We start from the raw sequence: 18,792 nt of genomic DNA, 5'->3' as shown, positions 1-18,792 counted from the left end.
TGACTGTAGCGGTGCAGGTAGAATGTAGCGTATGCCGCTGTGAGTCGTGGCCGTTCTGATCGAGGACAAGCAAGGACAAGCGCCCAAGGCCTGCTTTCAGCTACATTGTCGGTCCCATATACTAGGTTGCCTCAGCCTTCATGGACGCTATCAAGGTCGCAAAGGTTGATCGCACTTCACATATACCATGAACACATGTATCTTATGCCAAAGTCCTGCAGGTCGAAGGCGTGCTATGCAGCAAGGCAGGGAGTATCGCGTCCGGCACGGTGCACTTGACTGCCCACCATCTCATATTCCACTATGACGACCCAGCAAAGGAGGAGATGTGGGTCAGTCATCCTCTGGTGTCTCTTCGGGTATCTGACGAACACAATTATCAGATTCCTTATCCGCTGATATCCCTAGTGACGCGTCTACCGCTCACTCTACAAGGGTCGTGTCCCCTTACGATCAGGACGCGCACATTTGAGGCAGCATCTCTTCTATTTGGCTCAGAGAGGGAGGCGATAGATGTATTCGACAGTGTGAAGGAGCTCACTGTCGCCAGTACGTCTCTAGACTTCGTACTGCGCACGAACTCACGCGATGATTGTAGCGTCTGTGACGCAGCTGTATGCGTTCTACTATGTGCCGAACCCACCGTATACTGCCAACAACGGCTGGTCCTTATATTCTGTCCGGGAAGAATTTGGCCGAATGGGCGTTGGATCGCGCACGAAAGCATGGAGGTTCACGGATATTAACAAAGACTATTCTGTATGTTGCTCTAGTTCACGATGTCTAATTGGTTCATTCATGACCTACAGTCCTTATAGTTCTCCCCGACATATCCCGCGAGGCTCGTGGTACCAACTCGAATAAGCGATACGACGCTGCAATATGCTGTCAAGTACCGCAGCAAGGCGCGCTTGCCGGTACTGACTTACCTCCACTGGGCGAACTACGTCAGCGATTTTCTTTTCCTTCCTGAAGTGAATGATCTTCAACATCCTGATAGGGAAGTATAACCCGTTCTAGTCAGCCTATGGTCGGGCTGACAAGCAATCGTTCGATTCAAGACGAGAAGCTCATCGAGGCCATCTTCCAAACACACTGGTCTCCAGAATCTCGTGCTGCGAATATCCCCGTCTACGGCGCGACGTGCACTAATCTCATCATCGATGCGAGACCAACGACTAACGCGATGGCTAACACCGCAAAGGGCGCCGGCACGGAGAACATGGACCACTATAAAGATGCCAAGAAGGCCTACTTGGGAATTGATCACATCCATGTCATGCGAGAATCTCTCGCGAGGGTAGTCGAAGCGTTACGGGAAGCAGAGGTCACTCCCGCTACCCCTGGCGCTGGTGATGACTACACACTCGATTCTATGGTCGCACCGGTGCTGGATAAACAAGCGTTGCGAAGATCTGGCTGGTTGAAGCACATATCTGCCATTATGGAAGGCTCGCTGCTTATTGTGCGAAACGTCCATGTCAACTCTTCCCACGTCCTCATCCACTGCTCTGATGGGTGGGACCGGACGGCTCAGCTCTCCTCTCTGTCCCTGCTCTGCCTGGACCCCTTCTATCGCACATTACGTGGCTTCCAGATACTGGTCGAGAAAGAATGGGTGTCATTCGGTCACAAGTTCCTCGATCGCTGTGGGCACCTGTCCTCGGAGAAGTTCTTTTCAGCTCCCGTCGAGAATATCGGCACTGGGGGCGGTGCGGAAGCCGCCCAAGCATTCCTGGCCTCTGTACAGAACAGGTTCGCGTCGCAGAACCATCTCAAGGAGACGAGTCCTGTCTTCCATCAATGGCTCGAGTGCGTGCGGCAGGTGCAACGCCAATTCCCTGAACGCTTCGAGTTCAACGAGCGCTTCCTACGCCAACTGCACTACCATCTCTATTCTTGTCAGTTTGGCACATTCCTGTTCAATACCGAGCGGGAACGTCGGGTGGGTGACAGTGGTCTGCCTCCGTGTGAACGGACAGTAAGCGTGTGGGATCACTTCAATTCGGCCCCAGAAGCGTCGCTGAACCTGAATCCCGACTACGACCCATCACTGGATGATCCCTCGAATCGTGTACCCAAGACCGATATGGGCGTGCTCATGCCTGACCCGAAGGACGTCCGCTTCTGGAATGAGCTCTACGGCCGCACGGACGAAGAGATGAATGGCAAGTTCCTTGAACGCAGACCTCCTCAGGACCCAGAGTTCGTCGCGCCCGTGGAGGGGGCGGGAGATGATCCTGTCAATATGGCGCCTTCTGCTATCCCACTTCCTCCGTCTCCCGCAATCAGTCCGTCTCCCAGCCTGTCCGCACCACAGTCGTTTGCTCGGTGGACAACTGAAAAAGGTGACTCGCCGGCAGCACAGACGTCATCAGTAGACGCGCTAGGTCTGTCGCTTGACGCACCGAGGACAAGGCACGAAAGCGTACGGGGGCACGAGCCTGTGGCGCTCAATGCACGTAGCCTGCGCGTACCTATTCCATCTCGCTCGCCTTCGCCTGCCGCGCACGCATCATCATCTCGGCAATCCACCGTGCCGCAAGTAACAGACATCTTCTCGAGCAACAATATGCGTTCGATGTGGGGTCGGTTCTCCTCTAACGCAACGGCAGCATTGTCAGCGGTGCAAGACGCAGCGAAAGACTTCAAGGGGCTGTCTCTTAGCGCAGGCGGTACTGGTGACGGACAAGGTGGGGAGCTGAAGAGTCGTGACGAGATAGGCGTTTGGGGGGAGGAGCCCCAGGACCAACACGAGCAGCGGCCGTCGTCCCCTCGTGGTACAGGAAATGCGTACACTCTTGGGTCTTCCTCTACGAATCCGTGGTCGACTACGAAGGCGCGTCCGAATATTCCATCCATGTTCTTGGACAATCCGTGGAATACGACGCGCTCTCCTGGACCAGAGCCACCGCGTTCGCTGCCCGCCATGGAGACATCCGATTTATCGAGTACGCTTCCTATCGACCCCACAATCGCATTACCTGCGGCCGGTCGACCACCAATCGGCATTAGCGCGACTCGTTCAACCTCGACCTCGCCAGGTACAGGAACCTTGACCAGCTCGCGACCTCTCTTGACACCTCCCGCCGTTGCAGAAACGCCTCCAGAGCAGCCTGCGCCCTCGTCCGACCCCCTCGGGGTAGGTTTGTGGTAGAGCATGGTTGTCCATCGCGCTTCCTGCTATATCATACGTCGTAGAGATTAGAAGTGCGCGTCATTCCCTTTTTTGTGTATTCTTTCAGTCCGGTGTGTACGTGCAATGATCCCTTCTCATGGCAAAACCAATTTACCTAAACTCTGAGAACGAAAGAAGGTGTTAAGAGGGCGCAAAGGCTACTCGGTAGGCTAGAAAATGGCATATCGGACGAGGGAAACCTGGTGGGGAATGGCGTGCTGAGCGGTCTTCGGGGTCCATATCGGTTGCAACATAAACCTGCAGTAAATTCTCCCAGCCCTCACCTGTCTGGTCCCCATCCTTCTCTCCCCATCCCCATCCTCCTCCTCACCATGCCCGCTAACGGTACTGCTCGCGCTTCCGCCCTCGCGCCAGGTCATTTCCTCTTTACTTCCGAGTCTGTCGGCGAGGGTCATCCCGGTACGTCCACGGCCAGCGTGAAGTTATGAGACGTGATCATTGAACGGTAGTGCAGATAAGATTTGCGACCAGGTCTCTGATGCTATCGTCAGTATTGTACTCAGTCACTACATAGAGTGGACCTAATGAGGAAGTGCACAGCTCGATGCCTGTCTGGCACAGGACCCCTTCTCGAAGGTCGCTTGCGAGACTGCCTCCAAAACCGGCATGATCATGGTCTTCGGTGAAATTACCACGAAGGGGCAGATCGACTACCAGAAGGTTATCCGTGAAACCATCAAGCAAATCGGGTATGACGACTCCTCGAAGGGATTCGACTACAAGACCTGTAACATTCTTGTCGCGATCGAGCAGCAGTCGCCGGATATCGCCCAGGGACTTGACCACGGCGCGCTCGAGCACATCGGTGCCGGTGACCAGGGTATCATGTTCGGCTATGCAACGGACGAGACGCCTGAGTACATGCCTCTCACGCTCGTTCTCGCCCACCGCCTGAACGAAGCGATGGCTGTTGCTCGCCGCGCGGGCGTCCTCCCTTGGCTCCGTCCCGACTCTAAGACTCAAGTCACCGTTGAGTACAAGAAAGATGGCGGTGCTACAATCCCTCTCCGTGTCGACACGGTTGTCGTGTCCACTCAGCACGCTGAGGAGATCTCCACCGAGGAGCTCCGCAAGGAGATCCTGGAGAAGATCGTCAAGCAGGTTATTCCCGCAAACCTGCTTGATGAGCGCACCGTTTACCACGTATGTATCGCGTGGAGTGATTATTGTCTCCCGCAAACTTACAGTTTCGCGATCAGATTCAACCTTCTGGGCGTTTCGTCATCGGCGGTCCCCAGGGTGATGCCGGTCTCACTGGCCGTAAGATTATTGTCGACACCTACGGTGGTTGGGGTGCTCATGGAGGAGGAGCCTTCTCTGGCAAGGACTGGTCCAAGGTTGACCGGTCCGCTGCGTACACCGCTCGTTGGATTGGTGCGTACTACTTGTTTGACGCCGGCCGCACTATTAGACTGATATCCTCTACAGCTAAGTCCTTAATCGCGGGTGGCCTTGCTCGCCGCGCTCTTGTCCAGCTCTCCTATGCCATTGGTGTTGCTGAGCCGTTGTCCATCTACGTTGACACGTACGGTACGGGCAAGAAGTCCGACGAGGACCTCGTCGATGTTATTCGTAACAACTTCGACCTCCGACCTGGTGTCATTGGTTCGTAGTATCCTCGATGTCACGGCTGGCAGCGGGTTGCTTATTAGTCCTTTGCCCACAGTCCAACAGCTTGGTCTCCAAAAGCCGCAGTACCGCAAGACGGCGTCATACGGTCACTTTGGTAAGTTTGTCTGATCTACCTACCTGACATTACACTGATGATTTGCACAGGTAACCCGGAGTACTCGTGGGAGCAGCCTAAGAAGCTCCAGCTCTAAGCTGGCCGGGCTATATGCTATGTTCGCCCTGTAGTCGCGCCATGTCGCATTGCATCTGCACCTGAAGCTCATCCTTCTCCGCACCGGAAGTTCATCCTTCCGCCTATTTATCCTCACGTCGCATTGTTGTCTAGATGATGATACCACCCGCCCCCGCACCCCTTCCCCGGTTTGGCTGCGTCGCCGCCTCATCCCCGTCCCATCCACACCATCCGCCATTACCATGTCACGTCACGACATTGATGGTCCTACACACCCTCGCGCACACACGGCCCCCAGCAGGTCGTGTGTTGTTTGCTATGCATCTTAAAGTACATGCTGGTTACATCTGGTCGATAATGCTGTATGTAATAGTCGGAGCAGAATACATCCGCGTTCAACCGCGCTATAACTAGTCTGACCTCGCTGTGAAGCTAACGCAAGTGGACTCAGTAAGCAATGATACTGTAGGTCTTTCTATGGGCCTTCCTCTTAGCAATATTGACTTCGGCGTTCTTATCTCCGTTCTCATGCTTCTGCCTGTTTCCTAGTCTTTGAGCCTCCTTAGTTATTAATGTTCTATGCACGCTTCACCGTTATCACCGTCTGTAAAGTGTTTGCTTATACATTCCCAAGGCATCCATTTAGGCCTATAGCTAGGTATGTCAACGTTACGTTTCGCTTGAAGCCCGTCAGCTAGGGCGTACAATTTAAACGCGTAGGTTTTACATGTAGATGTACGGCTTCGATCGTATTAGACAGCATTTTTGTCGACAACGATGCGCATTTCTCGGACTGCCGTCAAGAGACAAATAGCCTCGCTGGGGTAGAGATAGTGATATGATAACTAGGCAGAGACTTGGAGGAACTGCAGCTCCATAGCGTCTACTTCAGAGTTCTCTGAGTATTGTTCGTGAGCTCAGGAGAACATGGCAGTAGATCATTCTAACCAACACTCATTATTCAAATACTGCGAGCCTCGGATAGGACGCGTTGGTCGACGACACGACACTACGACTCTCCTCGAGACCACATGTCAAATTGTCGATGCAAGTACTACGCCATCAAAGCAACCTCCACATCTCTCCTACCTCTGGAATGATGTTAGTCACGGTAGCACTGTACGAACATCATCAGGTGTGTTCATACTGTAAGATAATTTTACGCTATGCCCTGCGGATCAGGTCGATCCTACTCGTCACTTACGATCTATAGGTGCTCACATGCTCATTATGACGGGCTTTTAGGACAGCCCATCTTAGCAGGAACTCAGACACGACTCACGCAAAGTACCTGGCATGATGTAAATCATCCATGACGCTGCTTTGTCAGTTGGAAGAGATCAAGCAGACCGAATTTGAAGTTACCGATATAAATTAGCGTACCTGAGTATAACGCTTCGTCCTCGGCACAAACACCAGATTGTTAGACTGTGGGGCCCCATATTTATATTTCCAAACATGAATACTGTCAACTCAGTACACGGCGGATTGCCGTGCAACAAGTGAGTCAAATCTGCGAATCTTTCGACCATGAGCATGAGCGGCACACTAAGAGCATTCAGGACTCAGGGACACACCATCAAAAACCAAATCAAACTCAAACTCCGCACTGTCGATATGCGCCAGCGCACGGAACCACACCTCCGACGAGATCGGTCTTAGGCAGCGCCTGCCGTCTTCGTCGAACACTTTCCACCAAACAATCCTGCCCATGAAGTTAGGTTCCGCAGGATCTGCATCGCTGTCCCAGGCTATTCCAGGACCCGCTCCGAGGCACAAATAACGGAGAGTAGGAATGGCATTTGCGATTGGAACTGCCAACCGCTCGAGGACGTCATCCTCCGATTCCGCCATTTGTCTCGGGAAATGTCCTACAATGTAGATTCGAATCATGACGAGTGCTGAGGAATACAGAATGGGAGGGAGGGATGCCTGTTACACCAATCAACATGGCATCGCGTAGCAAGGGCACGAACTTACCATCCACCCAGATAGGTTTGTTATGCCATTATGATCGTCAAAACCAGTGGTTGAAAGGAGGGTGAGCTGAAGGCACCTCAGACGGGAATTCACGTTCATTAAGCTCATCCAGGAGATGAGCATGGTTTGGGTGACCGTCATGGTCAGAATGACAGGCAGTGTACCGCCCACCATTTCAACTAGCGATGCATCTGAGACACCCCCCTTATTCGTGAATATCAACCAGCGCACGAGACAGGATGCCTTCCACAACGTGAAGTCGGCAGGCTCTTGAATGTAAAGGCGTTCTAAGTGTTTCCAAGAGGCTGGTCCCCAGCCAGGACGGTCGACGGTAACAATTGCATGGGGCAGTGGTCGAATTGCGCGCAATGTCTGAATGTTAGGGAACGTGCGCGAGACAATGTTGCTCAGGTACAGACAATCATAGACCTCCAAGGACTGGAGTGCCGAGTGGACCATTGAGGGGTCCTCCATCACATCGGGATAAAAGAACACAGCACTGGCCTTCAGGGATCGCAGATCTTGCTGCCGGGTGAGTGCTGGGATGAGTGAAGGAATGAGCGCAGTTCGAATGTTTTCGGCACTGCTGACAGAAAGATTCACAAGTCCACGTCCTAGATTGTGCACTAGAGAGACAGCGAGAGGGCCAGCATCACGTAAATGCAGCTCGATGAGGTTAGACAACCCAGTTATGGCATTCCAAATTTGAGGGTTGTTTTGTAACACAGTCTCAATGTCCGGGAGAGAGAGGCATCGCAAACCGTGTGCAGACGCAAGGACAGCGACAAGGTGAGGTACGGCCGAGTAGTCCTTACGCAGATTGACGTCTCGGAAGGCCCATGCAGATAGTGTCAATGCGCGTATGCATGCCGGCCGGTATTCTGCATCCGCGAGAATATATGAGTTAAAGGCCTTCACTTGTGCAGGCGTCTCGAGACTTGCTGAGGATAGTGCACGGCGAATAGCGATGTAGTGGACTCTCTTAGCAGTGGCTGCGACAGCAAAGGCGTCACTGGGTGAAACGAAGGACAATATGGACGACAGGACATCATCATTTAGCAATAGAAAGGGCATTTTGATGATCGCACTACCGATCTTCTAGTAAAGGGTGCAGCCGGTCAGGACTCCAGCGGGACTTACAGCGTTATACGTACGTGTGCTTACCAGTTCCTGTATATAGAGAGAATCTGAAGCAACCAGCGAAATGGCGTACTCCTTGTCTAATGCTTGCTATGCTGCAGCACCGTCTTTGAACATTGACTAGGGACTAATAAGTAGAGGGTCGACCGCAGGATGACAGAGCCTCACTGGGGCGATAGCTGAGACAACGGTTGTGTGATGCGACGAGCGCAGGGGCGACACAGACTTCAGCCCGAGTGAGCGCTTTACGACCACATCCGCAGTACTTGCATTGTCGACACTCTCGTGCTGATGCATCTAATGTCCATAGCTATTTTGTCGATGACGGTCGCTACTTTGTGACTGCGGCGCAATTATGCACCCTGGGGCCTAGCATTTTTAACAAGAGGGATCCAGAAGTACTTCTGGCTGCGCCTTTTCCAACACAGCCCATATCCAGTGGTTCGAAAGGATCAGCCCCGACGATCTAGCTACTAATAGAATCGAGGCCAGGGTTACCGTGAGTGCAATTTCTAGCCTGCCGATAGCAGAGCCTTCATGGTCGACAATCTTCCGTGAAGTCTATATCTTGTGAGAGGAAGTGCGTGATATCCTACTTGGTCCCGCAGCTTGAGAGTCTGAATTCATTGGCCGTGCAATCAGCAACACGCCTACACGTGATGACGAGGCTATTGCAGAGTGTTACACATTTGTTGACAGATAACATCATATCCTAATGATATAAATGGGTGCCGAAGTCTTTCAGGCCCGATTTCGTGACGAGGCAGTATCGTTCGGCACTACACTACTTGTCAATGAGTATGGTACGTGTCTCACCTCGGCCATCATCTAGTAGACAGACGTTCTCGATCCTGTCGGTTTTGCTAGGCAACCGAGCCGCAGTGCGTGGGCAACTGAGGATCAACAAACATCGTTGATCCTTGTGGCTACTATATCTCAGGTGTAATACTCCTGCTTTAGCGGGCACTACACGACTATTGAGCTGATGCGAGATAGGAGGACGTGCATTGATAGCTTCCAAATCCCCCAGATCGATGCCAAAAGTCACGACACTGCGCGGACTATAGCCATGCTTGAACATCACGGCAGCCTTGTGTTCATCATAACCGCCTCCGCACGAAATTGGATGGTGCAACTATCAGGCACAGGCGAAATGACGTTCTCTGCATGTTGAAGGAAGCATTCAGCCATCCTTCGCAAGAAAGCGTTCAACTACGGCTCGTTCCTGACATGTCAAAACAGTTTGTCGAGCACCCAACACTGCTATTACTTGCTCACATCCCGAGCCGCCAGGGCAACTGCTGCATCAAGCTCTGTTTGTATCCAACCTGTCTGCGAGATGGTCGACTCATTTCCGTCCGCTGTACCATCGCGCGTGGTCGGCGTGCCGTGGCAGCTCAATCCCCCAGAAGTCCTGATCCAAGAACCACTGCTTCAGCTATAAGAATGCAAGTCAACTAAAGAGCTCTGTACCTTCTGCTCGCTCAGCAAACCAGCAGTATATCCCTCCTTCACAATCTCGCTCATTCCCTGTCAACACTTTCCTTCAAACATGTTTATCAAGACTGCTCTCCTCACCGTTGCCCTCGGACTCCTCGCCTCCGCGTCACCCTTGGCTAGGGACACCGGTATCCGGATTCCCATACAGAAGCGCGGCTCCCTTACCAACGTCGACGGCACCATCAACATGGAAGCGGTCACGCATGAAACCGCCAGGATGCAAGCGTATGTCTTCCTCTTGGTGCCAGGTTGCAACACTAACGCCTCGCTGCTTTAGCAAATATCGCGCCACTCGCGGGGCAGTGAACCGCCACAAAATGAAGGGGACTTCCACTAGTAGTGTCGACATCGTACTCCCAGTCCCCACATCCCCAATCTCCACATCCCAAACCAGTAGCCCGATAACGAAGCCCACCCAGCCCACAAGCCTCCAGTCGGAGCCGCTCATTGACAATGACAGCGGGCTGCTGTGGACAGGCTCAATTGAGATTGGGACACCTCCGCAGAGTTTCATTGTTTGCTTCGACACAGGCTCGGCCGACCTGTGGGTTGCGTCGTCTCAGTGCAACGGGTGCGATGCTCAAGACACTTACGATGCGTCGTCCTCGTCGACAAGCCAGGAACAGCAAGGCACTTTCCAAATTTCATATGAAGGTGGCCAGGATGTCACCGGGCCGATCTATACGGACACTGGTGCGTCGACTGCTGCGAGTGCCAAGTTCTACCGCTGATGTGCGTGGGTAGTGAGCGTCGCAGGCGTGAATGTCAGTGGGCAGTATTTCAGCCCTGTAACGCAAGCATCAGACATGAGCAATGAATTCCCGCTGGATGGCATCTTGGGCATGGGGTGGCCTCAGTTGTCCAATCTCCAGCAGGTACAAGGCTACCAATCACTCTCGTTGTAGATGCTCACATGGTCCCACCGCAGGACCCATATTTCTTCAGCGCAATCTCGCAGAATGCTGTGCAGCAAGGCGTATTTGGGTTCTACCTCGCGGCGAACAACTCAGAACTGTACCTTGGTGGAACGGACTCCACGCTTTACACGGGCTCGATCGAGTATCATGCTCTCGCCTCTGATTCTGAAGGCTGGTGGCAGATTGCCAACGCGAGTTTCCTTGTGAACGGACAGTCAGCCGCATCCGGCTTTGAGACCGTATGTGACATCTTTTGACTGTGCAAAGCACACTCGAGCACTGAACACATGTTGTCTACCTGGGATATAGATCATTGATTCTGGCTCTACATTTATGTACGCCCCGGTGGAAGCCGCCGCACAGGTGTACGGGACCATCGAGGGCGCGCAGCAAACTGAGGAAGGATTCTACATGTTCCCGTGTAGTTCGGCTCCCACGGTCGCTTTCAGCTGGGGTGGCAATAACTGGGAGATCCCTGCGGACAGGTGAGCATATCCGATGTTCATGAATCTTGATGTGGTGCTCATGCGAACAGCTTCAACTTGGGCGAGGTCGAAGAAGACTATTGTTTGGGCGCGCTCATATCTGCTGATATGGGTACCAATGCGTGGACGGTCGGTGATGTGTGAGTAGGATTCTCTGCGCCGTCCAGACATTGAACCTGACATTGTGCATCGCTCTCGCTCAGATTCTTGACGAACGTCTACAGCGCGTTTTCGGTAAACCAAAGTGCCGTGGGCTTCGCTACCCTGGCTTGAGGACTAAGAGCAGGCGGACGTGGGAACGAATGGACGTAATCTTCGAGGACTCTTTCGTCTTGGTATTGTGATCGAATTCCACTAGTATTCCGGTCTAACTTATTCTCCCGGGGGCTCGACGTACTTGTCTTTTGAAACCGTCCAATTCAATGTCAGTAATGTGATCATACCCAATACATTCAGCGAAGGTATCGAGACTGAATTTGACGAGTATGGTGTGTGCGACGCTAGATAAGATAATGAATCTGTAAGTACGTGACCTGGTTACACACAGCACCAAGGAAATAGTACGGAGACCTCCGGCGGACAACATCGGTTTGTATATCAAGGTCATCCAGTCTCCACTGTCTAGCGCTCGCAATCGGCGGCCTCGAATATGATCCCTGAAACCTTGACTTTCAACAGCCAGATCACTGAAGGTGGATGATTGATAGTTCAAACAGCGAACGGATCCTGGCACCTATCGAGAGAGCTGTGCGGCATATGGTAGCCTCGTACATACATTCCACGACGTCCCTCATGCTTAATGGTATGTCCTCAATTGCTGTTACGAACCCGCTCTGATAATATAAATGGCACAATGATGACGTTCAATTGTGTCAAACTCGGGAGGACCTGCTCATGCAATTGACTGTATGTTGCGTTAACTGGTATATGGAAGACCTATGTGGAAGACCTACGATCCATTTAGGTAGCCAAGATGGCCAATAATTGCGCTCCTCATAAATTGAGACGTGGATAAGCATGGATCACGTCTTACCGGATTGTGAGATATGTAGTGACGAATCTCGCTGCCCAGATGATGGGTTCCGTTCTGCGTAAGATATTGTACATCCGATTGATTGTTCCCCCTTCCACGAGGATTTCACGAGTCCCGCCAGCGAAAACCAGATGGCGGACGGGGCAGATAACCGGCTATTGCAAGGGATCTTCCAAAGTATCGACAGCCACCTTGTCGAGACGTGGTCAGCATACCTCAGTGTCTTACCCTGCTCTCGCAAGTCAGCGAGCAGGCTACACCAAGTCAGGGTTGAAATGATAGAACTGAGCGACAAAGGACCAAAGTTTGGAAAAGCGCTCATGGAGGAGGCCATGGCAAGAGTACATACTGCAGGAAGCTGTGGGTATAGAGTGTGTATGCGAGGAGATTGCGAGGATCCATCTCATGTTCTACAATGCTGGTCATTGAAATGCATTGCAAATTGTTGAGATGGGCGTTGCAGGACAACAGAGTGCCGGATCTGAGGCGCCAGGGAGATTATATGGAATGTCGTGAGCTCTCTTAGGGATGTGAGGACTCTGATGACTGATTCGGAGCTCACCTACTAGGAGTTCTTTCAAAAACAACACCCGCAGGCTTTGGAGCATGAGCGCGTGCTCGAGAATATCTGCGAGGAGAGATACTAGTGTGGCGGCCTGGACGACTGAGAGATGACACAACGATGGACAGAACATTGTGATTGACTCGGAGGGGCTGCGTGTTCATTGTGAACAATCTACGTTGCATAACTGGTATGTCAACAGGAGGAACTGACTCAGATAATATCAGGGTGGCTCTCAGAACTCGCCAAGGTGGCGGTTGTACTCAGCGGATGTTAGCCTACAGACGGGCGCTTCAGATGCACTTTGTGGCCTGGCTTCCAAATCGGGATACGAACGTCGGTCCGCGGCCCACACCAGTTTTCTTGACCAGACATTGACCAAGACCGTATCAGGGCCGCAGCGTACCGAACCTTCGTCCACTGCTAGTCCGCGGGTTGGAAGTCTGAGAAAAGTTTGCGACCACTCGCCGAACTTCGCAAAAACCTCATACGCACCGAAGTGCTTAGTTTCTACTGGTGACCTGCTGCCTGTGAGATTCCGGGCTTACCGACGAGACACAGCTTTGGACCGCGACCACTGCAGCCTAGACCCACAAACGCATACGTTTGTCTTGTGCGGGTGTGATAGGCCTCATACCGTTGGACGCTTGCGTGTCATTTGGAAGAAACTAGAGGAGCATAGCCCTACCTATGTCGGGACTAGGTCTGCTAAATAGTGATAGCAAGCCCCTTCCAGCCGACGATGAGGCAGCTGCGAATACGCGGCAATGGCATCTTGCCTCCGAGACTGAGTACAGATTTGAACTCGATCCGAATAGCTCTTTAGCGATCAAGGTGCGTTTCAGATGCTGCACAACGCAGCACATTTATTTCTTCCGCATGGTCCTTCCACGACAATACCGAATCAACCATTTCTTTCCAGCTCGTACATGGTCAAGCAGAAATTTTTGGTGCCGAACTTGCCGAAGGCAACACCTATGTATTTGGCCTCGAATGCAAGGCAGCCGTGTATACATGGCAAGGTTGCACAATAGAGATGAGTCCCCCTCCATCTCTTGCCATAAATCACGAAGAAACTTACCTTTATGCCCTCTTTCCGTGGTCTTATTACGTCACAGGCCAGCCATCCACGGAGTATGTCTCTGAGGAGACTCCCATGCAGGTTTACGCCAACCTTGTCCTTGCACTCGAACAGATGCGCGTAAGAGCCCTGCGAGCCTTCCACGGCTCTCCCCCATCTTCAGAGGAAGGACCTGACCCAGACCCGGATCCGCAACCACCACGCGTTCTCGTTTTAGGACCGGGGAATTCTGGCAAGACCACGCTATCAAAAATGCTCATCAACTATGCTGTCCGCATGGGTCAGAGCTGGAATCCAGTCCTGGTCAACGTCGATCCCGGTGAGGTATGTCAACATTCGCGTACATACTTCGCGCCACTCTTCTTACCTTCTGAGCACTCAGGGTGGCTGGGCAGCACCGGGTGCGATCTCTGCCGCAACCATCACGTCACCCATACAGACATCGACACCGGCATCAACATTTGGCTCGGCCGCCACATCCGCTCCTGCACATCTCACCTCCAATGCCCTCCTTCCCCTAGCATATTGGTATGGCCATGCGGAAACACGGCGCAACCCACTCCTGATGGACCGGCTGATACGTAACCTCGGTGAGAACATCTGGGAGCGGTGGGACAATGACCTCGGAGGTAGTGCCTGAGGGTTCCCCTCACATTTCGTGTCCACGTTCTGATGCTCTCGACGTCTGTGCAGGACGTGTAGCGGGACTCATCGTCGACACACCCTCATCATTCGCGGCAAGCTCGGGTCCCAATGGGGACCATCGACATGCCCTTATCAAAGCCTGCGTGGATGCATTCCGAAGTGAGTCGCAATATATTCACGAAGCCAGGCGATACTGAATGATTTTCACCCATCCCAGTCAACGTCATCCTCATCGTCGGGCACGAGAAGCTGAACGTCGAGATGCAGCGAGCATACGGCAACCGCATCGCCGTCGTCAAAATCCCCAAATCGGGCGGGGTGAGTGCCACACCAGCACACCCCCATCCTATCCCGCAGCTGACTGACCGCCTCGTCCGTCATCTCCTCCCTTCCTCACATAGGTCGTCGAGCTCGACCCGAGCTACCGCGAGCGCGCGCGCAAGCACCAGCTCCACAACTACATGTACGGCAGGATCATCCCGCCCCCGCCCGGCCTCCCGCCCACGAACGTCCTCCAGGGCGGCGAGCAGACGCCCGACCTCACGCTCAACCTCGCGCCGTCCTCGTCCATCGTCGCCTTCGGCGACCTCACGCTCTACCGCATCGGCGAAGGTGCGGGCTTTATGTCTTTCTTTTGTTTTTGCCCGCTGCGAGCGCCATGCTGATATTGCCATACCTATGCACCCCCGGCACTCCACAGAGACGATGGCGCCCACGTCCGCGCTCCCCATCGGCGCGACGCGCGTCGTGTCCGAGATGCAGCCGCTCCTCGTGGACCCCGCGCAGCCGGGCTCGGGCCTCTACAACGCGGTCCTGGCGCTGCTCGCGCCGCCGAACCCGGACGAGTCGGAGCGCTACGACGAAGAGATGCTCGACCTCCCCGTCGTCGGGTTTCTGGTGATGTGCGTCCGCTTACTTCTTACTTCGCCGCGTGCTCACGATGTCGGCCGCTGACTCCACTGACTCCGCTGTGCAGCACGACGCTGGACATTCCCAACAAGCGCATGACCGTGCTCGCGCCGACGCAGGGCTCTCTGGTCGGTCGGACCGCCATTGTCGGCTCGATCGAGTGGCAAGAATGAACAACTCTGGTCCTAGTATCTAGTACATATACCTGCCCCATAACTATCTGTCGCGTCTCCCTTACATTCAGCCAGCTTAGTTTTCTTCAAAACAAAAGTGACCGCCGACGGCTGCTGCTGAGGATATAATATACGCGTATGCAACAGCTTTTCAACACATTTATAATAAGACATTTGTCTACAACAATTTTCCTGAGTGCAAAAGTCTACCGGGATATGTGGCCGTATACCGGGCTGCGCCGTAGAAATACACACGGGCAGCTCTACAGCCGTGAGAGGTCTCTGCCCCAGACACCGCTGTGATGCCAGCCAACATGGGTAAGAACCGGCAGAAACAAACAGGGAATTCGCGACCACGCACCGGACGATCCAGTCGATCATGAGCAGCGCACGCGTGCGCGAGCTCACCTGCTCGCTCCAATACACGCTGCGCCACGCGTACATCGCCGCCAGCCCGCCCATGAAGCTCGTCTTGCCGAGGTCGAACACCGCCGCATTGCCGATGTACCTGAAAACCAGACGCGGTGCCGAACACACAACACACATCAGCACCAGGTGAGAGGAAGCGATCATGCATGCGTACGCGAGCGAGCCGAGGTGGAGGTACTTGAAGGCCCCCGAGACCGCCTCGTCCGCGCCGGGCCCGAACGCGAGTCCGTTCTGGATGAGCACGTCGCGCTGCTTCGCGAGCTTCGTGAGTTTCCGCCCGAGGTACTTGCCCTGCTGCGACGCCACCTGCGCCGTCTGCAAAGCGACACCCACATGAGACAAGATCCGCGCACACGCGCACACAAGAGAGACTAAACGCGCACCGCGGGCAGCGCCGTGATCTTGTTCCCGATCTCCTGCAGGAGCACCGCGAGCTCGTTCAGCGTGATGGTGTTGTCCGAGTCCTCGTCGTACAGGTCGAACAGCTCCCGGACCTGCGCGCCGTGCACCGTGCAATATCATCAGCCTCAGCCTCTGACCACGTATTCGCGGGGCGCACCTTCTGGAGCTGCGACTCCGCCATCGGGATGCGCGCCTTGATACGGTTAACTGTTCACGGCGTCAACGACGGGCTCCCTCCGCGCACCGTGTGTCCCAACGGCACCACTGCACACGCACCCATAACGCGCCATTCGTCGTAGTCGATCTTGCCGTCCTTGTTCTTGTCCGCCTCGTCGACGAGTTCCAACAGGTAGCTCACGACCGACGTCTCAATCTGCGCACAGGGCAAAGGACGGCCGTGAGCCAGTGTTGTTCATGAGGAGCAAGGTCACACACCGTGCTGGCGTCGCCAATCGCGTACACCTCGCCCACCGGCGCGCCCTTTACGCGCAGGTGTGCGTCGACCTCGATCGCCTTCTTATGCACCTGGTTCGGCCTAAAAACGTCCCGCAGCATCAGCATTCTCAGTGACCAAGCCCCCCCTCGCACATCCCCCCCAAGGACTCGCGAAGAGCAAAGAGCAGCACATCAACGCCCAAAGCACACGAACACGGACACTCACAGCAAGTTGGACACGCGCTCCGTGAACGGGTTCATCGCGATGCCCGTGCTCCACAGCACAAAGTTCGTCGGGATCTCGTGCCGCACCGCCTGGCCGTCCGGCCCGCGCGTCGTGTACTCGACGTGGTCCGCGTGCACCGCCGCGACGCGCGCGGACGTGATCAACCCGATGTCATCGTGCAGGAACTTGTTCTGTGCGCCATCAACGGGAAATCAGTAAAGAGCAAAAAGAAAATAGGGAACGATGACGGTCGTGTTACCTCTGCATAGCGCGAAATGGCCTCCGAGTACTGTGGAGGGTCTGCGCTTAGCGCACACCCCCGGGCTCCAGAAAATCATCGCGCCTACCGTGTTGAGGATGTGCTCCCGGCTTTGAATGACGTGTATCGAGACCTCCTCACGGCACAGCTTCGGGTACTGTCCGTGCAAAGCATATAACACATTAGTCGCGCGAGACGTGAGCACGCCGCCGCAGAGACACAGCCGGCACGCACGTAGTTGATGATATCCTCCTGGCACAGGTCGTATATCTCCGCCGCGGCCTCGACACCCGTCGGACCGCCGCCGCACACGACAAAGCTGAGCAGCCGCCGACGCTCTTCCGGTGTTGTCGTGGGGAGCGACGCCGCCTCGAAGTTGTCTGCAGCACATGTGGGTGGTGAGCGAACGGACATCGCGGGAGGGAGGGCATCACGAGGGCACGCAGCGAGACGCACCCAGTATCCGTTGTCGAATCTTCCGCGCGTCGCGCACCGTCTTGAGCTGGAAGCAGTGCTCGAGGCCGGGGACGCCGTGTGTACTGCTCGTCGAGCCGACGGCTATGACCAGCTTGTCGTACCTGCAGCGGTATACCCCCAGTTAGTTGGTCTGTCCGTGCGTGTGTGCACGGCATGGCCCTCTGAGGAGTGGGTGCACTCACGGGACGTATATGCGCTCCTTGGTGCCGTCGGAGCGCACGGTCTCGACCTCGAGGAGGCGCTCGGACATGACGAGGTCGACGGCGCTGGCGTTGAGGAGGTGGCCGCGGAGACGTGCGAGAAGCTTGCGGAGCGGCTCGACAAGGGAACGTACCTGGACGGTGCCGACGGCGGCGGCTGGAAGTTGTGAGTATGGGCCGGGGTCACGCACGGGGAAGACACGCACATGGGAGAAGCGGGGTGAATGTGGTGTACGTGTCGGGGGAGACAAGGGTGACGTGATAGTCAGAGGGGCGGAGGGTATTTAGGATGGCGACGGCCTGTAATGGGGCGAGGTCAGTGGGATGGAGGGTAAGGGAAAAGAAGAGCACGCACACCCCAACCACCACCGACGATGACAAGGTGGGGTTTGTCGACGAGGCCCTCATTCTCTTCGTCCTGATAGTCGCTGAGGAGTCTACGGAGGACGGGGAGGTTCTTGGGGCCGCCGCGCTCGGGGTGGAGGGCGAGGGGCGAGACGGGGACGCCGTCGATGTGCTGTTGGACGAGGGTGAGCGGGGGACGGGTAAGCACAATCGGGACGGGTCGCAGACCTGGGTGTTGTAGGTAAAGGCATCGTGGAGGAAGATGGCGGAGGTGAGGATGGCGACGCCGACGACGGTGGAGCCTGCGAGGTAGCCGGACCAGCGGACGAAGGTGCGGACGCGCACGAAGCGCGGGCGTGGGGGCGGAGGCGTGAGGGCAGAGGAGGAGAAGGGTCGTGTGCGCAGGAGAGACGGGGGGCGGCCGAGACGGGCTATGGGCGGGGGTCGTGCAGCCGCGCGGAGGAGCATGCCGGGGATGGGGACTGCCCTGGTGAGCAGGACGAGCACAGACGCGTCGCGTGCAGGAATAAAAGAGCACACAGGACCGCGGTGCGCCTGACGTCACCACCACCGCCAGGAACACGCCCGTCC

The 18,792-nt window shown here is 54.9% G+C and overlaps 6 protein-coding genes across 6 annotated transcripts; 4 read left to right on the top strand and 2 right to left on the bottom strand.

Annotated features, from left to right (window-relative positions):
- Positions 1-218: 218 nt before the first annotated feature.
- POSPLADRAFT_1167603 (hypothetical protein) lies at positions 219-2,167 on the top strand (the record flags this gene model as incomplete). The annotated part of the gene is made up of 5 exons (XM_024487972.1): positions 219-332; positions 384-549; positions 599-759; positions 819-947; positions 1,001-2,167. Coding segments are annotated over exons 1-5 (1,629 nt in total), but the record flags the coding sequence as incomplete, so codon positions are not given.
- A 1,343-nt stretch (positions 2,168-3,510) lies between these two features.
- On the top strand, positions 3,511-5,022 carry POSPLADRAFT_1134325 (hypothetical protein; the record flags this gene model as incomplete). Its single annotated transcript, XM_024484461.1, has 7 exons — positions 3,511-3,598; positions 3,654-3,685; positions 3,740-4,342; positions 4,399-4,573; positions 4,628-4,804; positions 4,866-4,925; positions 4,976-5,022. 7 exons carry the CDS (start codon positions 3,511-3,513, stop codon positions 5,020-5,022), a joined length of 1,182 nt encoding a protein of 393 aa, XP_024342154.1.
- A 1,043-nt stretch (positions 5,023-6,065) lies between these two features.
- On the bottom strand, positions 6,066-8,057 carry POSPLADRAFT_1135052 (hypothetical protein; the record flags this gene model as incomplete). Its single annotated transcript, XM_024484539.1, has 3 exons — positions 6,066-6,120; positions 6,553-6,935; positions 6,984-8,057. The coding sequence occupies 3 exons, from the start codon at positions 8,055-8,057 to the stop codon at positions 6,066-6,068; spliced, it is 1,512 nt and encodes a 503-aa protein (XP_024342153.1).
- A 1,883-nt stretch (positions 8,058-9,940) lies between these two features.
- POSPLADRAFT_1135946 (hypothetical protein) lies at positions 9,941-11,298 on the top strand (the record flags this gene model as incomplete). The annotated part of the gene is made up of 6 exons (XM_024484624.1): positions 9,941-10,316; positions 10,368-10,498; positions 10,552-10,779; positions 10,850-11,025; positions 11,076-11,165; positions 11,229-11,298. The coding sequence occupies 6 exons, from the start codon at positions 9,941-9,943 to the stop codon at positions 11,296-11,298; spliced, it is 1,071 nt and encodes a 356-aa protein (XP_024342152.1).
- Positions 11,299-13,310: 2,012 nt separating this feature from the next.
- Positions 13,311-15,610, top strand: POSPLADRAFT_1073472 (hypothetical protein; the record flags this gene model as incomplete). The annotated part of the gene is made up of 9 exons (XM_024482611.1): positions 13,311-13,454; positions 13,543-13,656; positions 13,732-14,025; positions 14,084-14,330; positions 14,395-14,505; positions 14,564-14,664; positions 14,748-14,958; positions 15,047-15,248; positions 15,323-15,610. The coding sequence occupies 9 exons, from the start codon at positions 13,311-13,313 to the stop codon at positions 15,426-15,428; spliced, it is 1,530 nt and encodes a 509-aa protein (XP_024342151.1). The 3' UTR covers positions 15,429-15,610.
- An 81-nt stretch (positions 15,611-15,691) lies between these two features.
- Positions 15,692-18,669, bottom strand: POSPLADRAFT_1136517 (hypothetical protein; the record flags this gene model as incomplete). The annotated part of the gene is made up of 16 exons (XM_024484695.1): positions 15,692-15,725; positions 15,790-15,936; positions 16,012-16,172; positions 16,241-16,351; positions 16,417-16,466; positions 16,536-16,632; positions 16,695-16,794; positions 16,921-17,111; positions 17,180-17,209; positions 17,268-17,336; positions 17,414-17,559; positions 17,636-17,757; positions 17,839-18,013; positions 18,063-18,156; positions 18,212-18,373; positions 18,430-18,669. The coding sequence occupies 16 exons, from the start codon at positions 18,667-18,669 to the stop codon at positions 15,692-15,694; spliced, it is 1,929 nt and encodes a 642-aa protein (XP_024342150.1).
- Positions 18,670-18,792: the final 123 nt, after the last annotated feature.

The sequence above is a fragment of the Postia placenta genome, assembly GCF_002117355.1.
Source record: "Postia placenta MAD-698-R-SB12 unplaced genomic scaffold POSPLAscaffold_3, whole genome shotgun sequence".
NCBI lineage: Eukaryota > Fungi > Basidiomycota > Agaricomycetes > Polyporales > Adustoporiaceae > Rhodonia > Rhodonia placenta.
This window is presented reverse-complemented; position numbering and strand designations above follow the sequence as displayed.